The sequence below is a fragment of the Salvia hispanica genome, chromosome 5 (assembly GCF_029641045.1).
Source record: "Salvia hispanica isolate PSC_SH4W2 chromosome 5, Shi_PSC_v1, whole genome shotgun sequence".
Classification (NCBI taxonomy): Eukaryota; Viridiplantae; Streptophyta; class Magnoliopsida; order Lamiales; family Lamiaceae; genus Salvia; species Salvia hispanica.
The window spans coordinates 45,058,705-45,069,816 of NC_142696.1; the positions used below are offsets into that span (position 1 = coordinate 45,058,705).

At 38.0% G+C, this 11,112-nt stretch overlaps 2 protein-coding genes across 3 annotated transcripts; one reads left to right on the forward strand and one right to left on the reverse strand.

Moving 5' to 3' along the window:
* Positions 1 to 1,058: 1,058 nt before the first annotated feature.
* LOC148926911 (uncharacterized) lies at positions 1,059 to 2,081 on the reverse strand. Its single transcript, XM_089059290.1, has 3 exons — positions 1,886 to 2,081; positions 1,469 to 1,774; positions 1,059 to 1,198 (listed from the first exon to the last, which is right to left on the reverse strand). Exons 1-3 carry the CDS (start codon positions 2,079 to 2,081, stop codon positions 1,059 to 1,061), a joined length of 642 nt encoding a protein of 213 aa, XP_088915416.1.
* A 1,109-nt stretch (positions 2,082 to 3,190) lies between these two features.
* Positions 3,191 to 10,822, forward strand: LOC125190619 (uncharacterized). Of its 2 annotated transcripts, none has more exons than XM_048087962.2 (16): positions 3,191 to 3,337; positions 4,240 to 4,681; positions 4,785 to 4,870; positions 5,701 to 5,855; positions 6,261 to 6,325; positions 6,485 to 6,679; positions 7,136 to 7,190; positions 7,779 to 7,982; positions 8,100 to 8,233; positions 8,444 to 8,633; positions 8,750 to 8,809; positions 8,901 to 9,152; positions 9,334 to 9,592; positions 9,670 to 9,875; positions 9,989 to 10,039; positions 10,116 to 10,822. In XM_048087962.2, the coding sequence occupies exons 2-16, from the start codon at positions 4,425 to 4,427 to the stop codon at positions 10,404 to 10,406; spliced, it is 2,460 nt and encodes an 819-aa protein (XP_047943919.1). In that variant the 5' UTR covers positions 3,191 to 3,337; positions 4,240 to 4,424; the 3' UTR covers positions 10,407 to 10,822. The 2 variants fall into 2 exon arrangements, with proteins under 2 accessions (XP_047943919.1, XP_047943920.1); XM_048087963.2 differs by having other exon boundaries at positions 3,199 to 3,337; positions 4,235 to 4,681.
* The last annotated feature ends 290 nt before the right edge of the window (positions 10,823 to 11,112 follow it).

An 11,112-nucleotide genomic window follows, 5' to 3' on the forward strand; every position in this document is an offset into this window, starting at 1 on the left:
CTATCACACGCTTGTGACATTTGTTAGTTTAGAAAATTAAAATAGTTCACTTATTGGTAGTTCGAATCATTTTTAAAAATTGGGCAAAAATCAAACTAGGATACAAAGTTTGATAAGGCATGACCGAGTCACAATATGCCCAAAATTAAACTAAGACTGACCACGATTATTATTTAGTTGATTTCATTTAACATGTGTTTAAGTGTTTTTTTTAAGATGAAATGTTATTTTTTTTGTTTTGCTACCCTCATTTAAATACACATTAATCTCTTCTATTGCATTTGTAATCAATAGTCAATACATTCCTCCTCTTAATGTAGTACCACGTACTGATTAAGAGATAGAGAAGAGAGGCGAACAGAAAAGATAGTCTAAGAGAGTAAAATGTGTAAAAATGGATATAGTTTAGGAAAAAAATGCTATTTTTATTTTAAAAAGGTGAACTTTTATATGTATCTATAGCTTAATTTAGGAACTAAGAGGAACTAAGAGTATCCTTAATTCCGTCCCGGATTTGGGCCGCAAGTTCCCTCCACGTCATCATTCCCTCAAATTAGGGGTTCCAGGCCACAACTCCACTAACACCGCAGGCCACAACTCGAGCCACAACTCAGGTCACAACTATTCATTTGCACTATTCACAACATATTTTAATCGTAAAATAGAATACGTTGAACAATTAAAACCGGGAAAATTCATTGTTCAGTAAGAAAATAGAAAATTACAACATTGAAATTTAAAAATTCGAAAAAAAAATTTAAAACATAAGTCAATTGTGGTTCCAAATTTCTTCAATTAGATCCGCTTGGAGGCGTGTGTGTTGATCTTCTTGGCGCATCGCCGCTGAACGGGCCATGACATTGCGCACGTCGGGAGGAACACCTTGCACGACCGGATCGGTGACGGTGTAGCTACTGCTGGCGCTGGCGAGCGGATCGTCACTCCAGAAAGTGGCGTTGTCTCCCTCGTCCTCAACGATCATGTTATGCATTATGATACATGCATACATGATGTCGGCGATTAGGGGACGGTGCCAACCACGGGCCGCTCACTATAGCTCAACGTGATTGGAGAACTCCAAATGCGCGCTCCACATCTTTCCGAGCCGCCTCTTGCTTTTTGGCAAACAACTTCCTCCTATCCGTGGTCGGAGATATGATGGTCTTCACGAACACGGGCCATCTAGGGTAGATCCCATCTGCCAGATAGTATCCCATAGTGTACCGACGGTGGTTGGCCGTGAACTCTACGGTAGGCGCTCGCTCGGCACACAAGTCGTTGAACAATGGAGACCCATTCAACACATTGAGGTCGTTGTTCGACCCAGCGACTCCAAAGTAGGCATGCCAGATCCACAACCATTGGTCGGCAACGGCCTCCAACACAATCGTTGGATGTGTGCCCTTGTGCCCGCTAGTGAATGCTCCTCTCTAAGCCATTGGACAATTCTTCCACTGCCAGTGCATACATTCGATGCTGCCCAGCATCCCCGGGAAGCCGTGGGTCTCCTCGTGCATTCGCACCAATCTGCGAACATCGTCGGACGTTGGCTTTCTCAAGTATGTGTCCTTGAATGCTTCGATCACTGCCCGACAGAATTTGGCTAGGCAAGCGCGTCCAGTATGCTCACTCACATGGAGGTACTCATCAAACATATCTGCAGTTATTCCGTAAGAGAGTTGGCGGAGGGCGGATGTGCATTTCTGCAAAGTCGATATACTTTGCCGCCTGACAGCATCGAAGGTTTGCATAAAGTACGCGTCACGAGCTACAACTGCGTTGACAATACGCGGGAACACATGCCTCCACATTCAGAACCGGCGACGGAACATCTGATCACTCCATCGAGGATCTGCAGAGAAATAATCCATGAAAAGCCGCAAACCAGCTTGTTCACGGTCTCGGTGGATATACATCTGAGTACGCAGTTCCCGGTCGTGTTGCTCGTTCCACGCTTGGATAGCAGCTTGATAGCGTTCCACCTCGTTGTTGATTTCTTCTTGGATTGCGGGCATCGCCGTCTCTAACATTCGAGCCATTTGAGCTTCGATTGCTCGTTGACCTTCACGACGAGGAGGCATTTTTTGAATTTTATTGTGAGGGTGAGAGAAATGAAGTTGAAGTAATATGAAAATAGATGGAAGAGTGGTATTATATATAAATTTTTGAATTTAAAAAAAATAAAAATATTTGAATTAGCATCCTGGCCCGAACCCCAAATAACGCCGGGCCGGGACTCACCGCGGCACGGCCCAAGACGATTAACGCTAGGCCGGGACGGGCCTCGGGAGCGGCTCAGGGACGCAACTGCGTCCTCAGGACCGTCCCGGACCGTGACTCCAATTGCTCCAACGCTAAAAACGGGCCAGGACTCGCGAGTTGTGGCCAGGCCCAGCTGTGTTATTGATGCTCTAAGGATTCTATTTTCATGCTGCCCATAGGGTAAAGACCAATAATAAAGCTCTAAAAAATCATTATCTGGATGTATCTTCGTGATTTCATCCCAGGCAACCCATGTTAAAATTACTCTCCAACTATTCATCATTATTTGCTCCTAATAATTGAGAGATAAAATATAGGAAATTAAATTATTGTTACTTTAATGTCTATCCATGCTTGTTAGAGATTAGAACTCGTCCAAATAAAGAAACAGCTGAATTAAATAACAATCATACAACTAACAATAAGAGAAAATCAACAAAGTTAACAATAAAATAGCAATGTGAATCTGTCATTTTTAACCATGCTACAAAATATAATAACGAGCAATCCTACTTATAAAAGTAGTAAGCCCATTTAATAGCTACTAATGAAAAACATTGAACTAAAATTAAACGTAGATAACAATTCTTCTTATAGCATTATAGTAGTAGTAAATTATCTATCGATGTATAATGTTAAATACAATAGTAAATGAATAAAAAAAAATACTATACATACAATTTACATGAATAAAAATTTGTGTATTTGAAGTGGTTTTTTGAAATCCACCTACTATTATTCTCTCTCTCTTAGGTCAAAAGAAGAGGATCAATTTTATTGGATATAAATTAGTATTTCGGATTTGAATAATTTCAGCATCCATCCAAATGTAAGGTGTATGTTAATATGTGTCCATAACAAAATGTTTCCTAAAGCATAGTCACAACTCCAATAATTTCAGCTATAAAAAGTGAAAGAAAATATTAAAATAAAAATTTAAGAAAACTGAGCTACCCAAATACGACCTTACTGTTGAAGACTCCCCTCTTCTCTCTGCGACTGCGAGGATCAAAGCTCCTTATTTCTCTCGACTATACCTCTCAACTGCTAAGGTGAACGGAGGCCCCGTTCCCAGGTTTGCCAACTCATTTGTTATTGAGATTAGCGGATTCAACTGCCAATGCCTCGAAATGTTTTTCTAATTGCTTGTTTCATTTGTTTTGAATTCAATTTCACCTCTAATTGTTGTTTGTAGCAATTTGGATATGCTGAGTAGTAGTATTTGATTGTGAGTTTAATTATATGAGTTTTTTTTGGTAGTGAGACTGAAGTTAGTGAGTTTTAGTAGTATCCGAATGCAGTAAGTTCACATAGACAAAGAGTTAAAGACGTTTAAATACATATAACGGAATCTACTAAACTGAAACACAAATGAAACTTTTTGTATGATTTATGTAAACTTCAAACTTTTTGTATAATATGAAATAAAGGTGGTACATTTTGTATGAGTTATGTATTTATCCCACAATTTGACGGTTGCAAAAGTTTTGATCTTGTTTGATCCTTTTTACTTACATATAGTCAGACAGAGTAATGCTGGAATTTTGTTGTAGACTGATGCTGCTTGCGGTGGGAGGATTTGATGTATTGAGTTCTTTCATATGAAATTTAGTACTAGGATTTATAACCTATTGATTTTTTAATTTTGATTGGTAGTGAGTGAATTGTTGACTGACTGATGACTGAGTATCAGCTCTAGAAAACAAAAAATTATAGAGTATCTTTGATGCTATAAGAAGATGTTTTAAGTAATATAAAGACCGATTGGTCAATCAATTTACAAAAACATTATTTAAGGTTGTATCAATAGTTTCGCAGAAAACTCGGTTGCCAAGGAGAAATGTATATCCTTGTACGATGTGCACAGTAACACACTTAGAAAACTCGTGCGTCGAGTGTCTTGTTTCTACTCTGTATTTCTTCTCAAGTCCTCATTTTATTTAATATTAATGATGAGGTATTTATATCATAGTGCAGAAGATCTCTGGTGAAGGGGCTGCTTTTTAGAGACACTTATATAGTCGGGGGGAAATGTTTTCAATGTCATTTTCCCAGCCATGAAGCTTCTATACTATGCATAAAAAATCTAAACCAATAAAGAATTGTGTTTTGATTTGATGAACTGGAGGGATGCTAACTTCTACCTGGGAAGTATATCATAAATGTCAGTTTTACTTCAGCATCTCAAATGGATGATCAATGGGTTCAATAAATCATCATCGATGGGTCCTAGGAGGTTGAAGGGACCTGATGCCAAATCCTTACATCAGCCAAAGTTTGTTCAGCCTCACAAGTCTCCATTGAATGCTATCAATCTCAAACATAAAAGCGAAACACTTAAATTGCCTATTTTAGGGGCTATACATGAGATTTCAATATACATCCATCGATTTCACAACCTTGACTTGTTTCAGCAAGGGTGAGGTTTAATGTAGTTTAACTTTTATACTCCATTGTTGAACCTTTTTGGCATGCTTATTTGCATTTAATAATTTCTATCTGCTTTTTTTTTGACATTTTAGATGGTATCAACTTAAGATAACAATTAGGTGGGAGAATGATGATTCTGGTTCCTTTGGAACGCCAGCAAGAGTAGTTCAATATGAAGGTAATTTCCTAGCATTTACTTAATTGGTAGATCCCTTGTCTTGTGAGGTATCCATGGCTCTGCAATATTTGCTATTGCAAATTTTCTAATAGTTCACTGTTATATGAGCTTGGATGAAGAATAACTCCCAGATTCTAATGTTCTCCCCTCTTATGAACTTGACGGAAGAATTAGACAGAGGAGATTAAACCCCCATGAATCTAGTCGATACTAAGCTGTGTGCTTATTATATGTTTCAAACTCTCTAAAGTCAAGGCGGGTTTTTTTTCCGTCCACCTTGTCCATGTTATTCATCTTATTAAAATGTCTTTTAGACATGTTATTCTGTGGAGCTGAGTTAGGAATTACTGAAAAACATTGCTACTGTACTTGGTTTCTTTCAAATTGACAAATTCAAAATATCCTCTAGGGCCCTATACCTTAGGTGAACAATTTAAAAGTACTTTATTGATATATGTGTTAGTTTTCCAATTTAATTTACTACTCCACTAGATATCAACTTTAATTTATAAAGGTCAATCTGTGATTCTGTATCTTTTATTAATATTGATATTTTCATCAAGTCTGAATTTTTGGTGTGCAACTTTTTGAAAATAAATAAAGGTCAATCTGTTTTTTTCTTGATGATAATTTAGTGGCGTTTTGTACTGTATGACTCAATCAGTAGCTTTCTGCAAATAGGCCATATGTTGCGGCAGTCTTTTCATGTATATACCCCTAACTCTTGTAATGATCTGGAAAGGCTTGCTGTCTGATTAGTTAGTGGAATGACTTCTCTTTTAATATCATGAGAACTGGAAGGATTGACATAGTTTCTGTATCCGAAGCAGCACCTGATTTGGGTTCTGATGATATATATGGTGTGTGGAGAATTGATGACACTGACCATAGCTTTTCAACACAACCTTTCCGCATCAGATATGCAAGACAGGATATACTTTTGGCAATGATGGTCTCTTTCAACTTATCTCTCAGCAAACTTGAGGTAACGTTTATGTTATCCATGTGTACTGGAGTACTATAAATTCCTCAAGGTCAAGAAACAAACATAGAAAGATAAAGTGGATGGCCTACCTTTTGTGTAATAACTGGAAATAAAATCAAAATTAGTTTATAATGAAGTAACAATAGCTGACTTAGAGTCGAATGATTTTTATGATAAAGCGAATGTAGCTGAGATATAAATTGTTTAAATGATGCCACTACGCATTTAGGTGGAGTTTAGAGCCAACTGTTATTATGCCATCTCTAGCTTGTGCAGGACACTGTTTTAGAGCAGGAATATCATATTTTCTTTTGTTTGGTTTCTCACTCATACTCACATGCAGGCTCACTTATATTATTCATATTGTAGTTTTTATAGCATCTGAATTGTTGTTTCAACTTCCAGGATCCTTCGACCTCTGCTGTTATTGTGAAGTTTGAGCTGTTGTATGCTCCTGTTTTGGAGAACAGGTTAACGGATCTAATTCTTTTTTAATTTATTTCTCGTGAAGTGACATAGAAACAACTCTGGTTTGTTTTCTGTTACATGTTATAGTGAGTGGAGATAATAAACCAATATGTTAAGCTCTATTTCAACTTGGCCTGAGTCATTTGAATGTAATACTCTAGGTATAATGTTGATGCTTGCTTGGATACATCCCCTGCTGCAGTCCATGAATTCCGACTCCCTCCTAAAGCACTTTTAGGGTTGCATGCCTACTGTCCCGTTCATTTTGATGCATTTCACGCGGTATTAGTTGATACAAGTGTACATGCTAGCCTGCTGAAAAGTGAGGTTCACACTTCCTCGCTGAAGGTACCCAGGTCCGTTCCTTTTCTTTAAATCATATTAATTTGTCTCAGAGAACTGTTTTTTTTCCGCCACTTTTTAGTGTTGGTAACTTGTTGCTGATGATCATGTCTGATGCACCTAGGTGGGCTTGGACCATAATCCTGAGCACTGACTTCATATTTAAATCATCTACCATTGCATGTTCCATTGTAGGCTACACTGTTTGCATGGGCTTTGATACTTTAGGAGTTGTAAAACTTCTCTTGTAGGGATGAGTAAGTTTTAGGACACGATTTAGATAAATAATTGGACTGTGGACATCCTGACATTGGTCAGGAATGTAGATGAATTAATGGAAAAAGAATTAAGGGAGAAGAAAATGATGTTGAACATATAACATATTACAAAGATAATTCTTTAATTCGTATTTCTTTTGCCAAAGTCTTTCTTATATTCTGTTGAAGTAACAAGAGCTTCTGTTTTTCCAGTGATCCTATATCTGACAAACATGACCTTGCTGTGGAGCACAATAAAATAAAGCAAGTACGTTTTCTTGTGATATATATCTCTCTATTGCTTCCTTATGCCTATCATATATAACTCATACCCTTACATGTGCAATTGTGCATGTGTTGCTATCTGTCTCTGATGCTTTCTCTAGAATCTGGTTACTCATGATATTTTATTAGTCTTAAAATAGTATTACCTCCATCCCACAATAAGAGTCACATTTTGCCATTTCGGTCCGTCCCACAGTAAGAGTCACATTTTCACTTTTACCATAAATGGTAAGTAGGCCCCACATTCCACCAACCTATTCCACTCATATTTTATTATAAAACTAATATATATGATTGGGACCATAGTCCACTAATTTATTCAACCAACTTTTCTTTACATTTCTTAAAACCCGTGCCCACACTAAATGAGACTCCTATTGTGGGATGGAGGTAGTAGTCTGTATGATGGTATGAGCTTCCACTGATTAATATGTGTTGTTGCTTAGATGCCTTATACTTTTGACTTGTTCGTCACTTGTTGCAAATTGTATGCTTCTGGTGGAACTTTCAAAGCTCATTCTTTTCCATTTGTCATTGTGTAAAGTTCTTGCTATGTTATTCTTTTGAACAGGTTATGCTCTTCAAAGCATTATCAAGTGCTCACGACATACTTCTAGAAGAGCTACAAAAGCTCAGCAAGGCTATTGATGTACCAATTGAAGTGGAAGATATTTCTTCTAGCATATTTTTCGGTACCACTCAAAGATCTGATCAGGACTCGTCAGATGCTGAAATTCGAGTGCAAGTTTCAAGCAAACCCCTTGAAGTTTCACAGGTCCTTCACGCTATGAACTTTCCGTCACTGTGATCGACCCTTGGCCCTATCAGTTCTATTTTTTATAACATGTTAGCTTTTGCAACCTAATCTTTTGCTATATTCCTTTTTTTGCAGAAACACAATGGTAAAGTTGATTTTCAGCCTGATGGTTTTCTCTATTCACTCTCTGAAGAGATGCTGGTCAAGTCACTCGATTTGATAAGCAATCAAGTGAATTACTTGTGGAGTACATTTTTAAACTTCCACAGGTTTGTCTTTCAGTTAAACTTTTTCTCGTCAGTTACTAATCATGTTTCTGATTCTGCATTGTTCATGCTACAATTGCAATATAGAGAAGCCACAACTTTTAGGAATGTAGTAGAATATTACTTCGCAATTATGTGGTTGTGAGACATGCTTGCATTGTCTCAGTAACCTAATTTCTCCAATTATAATTATAAAATTTGTGGGTATTTCAGGGCTAACGCGAAGAAGATTCTTGAATCTCTTTGCAACCAGTGGGCTGTTGATCGTAAAGCTGAATGGTCCATCTGGATGGTTTACACTAAGGCTGAGATGCCCCATCAGTATATGAGCAGTGTAGTGGATGATACCGCCATTCGTGGTTTACGTGGTCGAGGATCCTCTGTGCGGAAATTAACTTGCGATGTAATTCTATCACCATAACTACTTCATTCCTTATCATTTTCAGTAATTTTTTTATTAGCTACACAAGTCAGTTTGTGTAAATTTTATTTTTAACATTTTTCGGGTCCTCTCTGTAGCCTGCTCAGACTGCTGCTATGAGGGCGGAGCTTCATAGGCGTAGTATTGCACAGATGAGGGTTAGCTTTCTTTATGATTGTGGCATTATCTCACTCACTGGTTGGAGATTGAGCAATACAAAGATTTTGAGTATGTAACGCTTGACTGCAGATCAATAATCGTTCTATTCAAGACTTGCATATATTTGGAGACCCATCACGCATCCCCATCGTAATTGTAGAGCGAGTTGTCAGTGCCCCTGTTCGTTCAACCAGTGGAAATTTCTATTTCAATCAGCTGGACCAGAAATATACAAACGGCTTGGTTGCTGGAGTTGACTCTATCCCTTCAAACAAGCTATCTGGCCCCACTCATCAAACTGGTCGTGTCCTGAAGATTGTAGTTTTTGTCCATGGATTCCAGGCATGTTCTATGGTGCTCGTTGGCTTCACTTGTTAGTTTGACAATGGAAATGCAACATTGTGTTCATTTGTTTTGTTGCTATGGCTTCTCTAAAAGGATATTTTATCACAGACATTATTCTGTCAGCTGCTATTGGTGTATTTGTCACTTAATAATTGCAAAAGGTTCATACAATGTGCAGGGCCATCATCTGGACTTGCGGCTTGTCCGAAACCAATGGCTTCTAATAGAACCAAAGGCAGAATTTCTTATGTCGGAGGTTAACGAAGATAAAACATCTGGAGACTTCAGAGAAATGGGCCAGAGGCTAGCACAAGAAGTTGTATCATTCGTGAAAAAGAAAATGGATAAGGCGTCTAGATCTGGGGTCTTGAGAACAATCAAACTTAGCTTCGTTGGTCATTCCATCGGAAATATCATTCTAAGAACTGCACTCACAGGTTTAGACACTAAAGCTCTAACGAACACTCACTCAATTGACTTCTTGTCCATTGCTCATTTTCACATTTCCCTGCAGAGACAATTATGGAACCATATCTGAGATTCCTGCACACGTATGTCTCGGTATCTGGCCCACATCTTGGTTATCTTTACAGTTCGAACTCGTTATTCAATGGGGGTTTGTGGCTCTTGAAGAAGCTCAAAGGCACACAGTGCATTCATCAGCTGACTTTCACAGATGATCCTGATCTGCAAAATACGTTCTTATACAAACTGTGCAAGGTGAAACCTAAAAAGTCTTTGCTATTCTGTAAAGGATCAAATGGTATATAGAATTCCTGTGTTAGATGTTCGAGTTTTCTAATAATCTTTTCTTGAATTATAAAATTTTGCAGGAAAAAACGTTGGAGCATTTCAAAAACATAATTCTGTTATCTTCACCTCAGGTAGTTTCTCTTTTCCTTGGTTAATTTTGCCTCTATTCTGTTTTTCCTTTCAACTCATTGGTAATCTGATTCTCAGGATGGCTATGTTCCATATCATTCCGCGAGAATCGAAATGTGCCCTGCATCTTCAGGAGACTACTCGAAGAAGGGCAAACTTTTCCTTGAGATGCTAAACGAATATCTGGACCAGATCCGAGCACCTTCCTCCGAGCACCGTGTGTTGCTGCGCTGTGATGTCAATTTCGACATCTCCTTACAAAGAAGAAACTTGAACACCTTGATCGGACGTGCTGCTCACATTGAGTTCCTGGAGACGGACATCTTCGCCAAATTCATAATGTGGTCTTTCCCGGAACTGTTCCGTTGATTCACAGACGGGCATCTCTCCTCCTGAATACAGAGTCTCAGGGCGCATGAGCTGTATTCAGCGCCATCCGACCTCCATTTTTTTATAAGAGGGTCCAAGTGTCACCGGCTCTTGGGGATGGCGTGGTGTGGAAGCCCAACGACGCGATGTGGCCCTCCATGCTTGTCATTGGCAGGTACAAGCAGTGTATATGGAGTAGTTTCAAGTAGAGACCCCTCACAGATGTATCTTAATATTAATTTAGCATGGTTAATTAAAACATTTTGTTTAGAGGTAATTTAAAGGCTGCAAATTGTATCATAGACTTAGATAATAGTACTGATAATTGATGATATAGTTAATGTAAAGCTCCGTTGCAGATGTGACATCATCTGTATTATAACAACATTATTAAATTTATTTGCCAAATTTGGATATTCAACGGGGCTAATTGTACATTATTATAATACTCTTTCTATCATAAAAAAATAGAGACTCTTTCCATTTTGGCTCATTCTATAAAATTATTTTATTTTATTTTTGGTATATTTTTTTCTCTAATGAGATAGACCATATTCTCTAATACTCCCTCCGTTTCTTCATAGTTGAATCATTTTACCATTTCAGGTAGTTTCTTTATAGTTGAGTCGTTTCCTTATATGATAGTAATTTTTTTCTCTCCTACTTTACTCTCTCTACTTTATTCACTTTATACTTTATTTTCTCA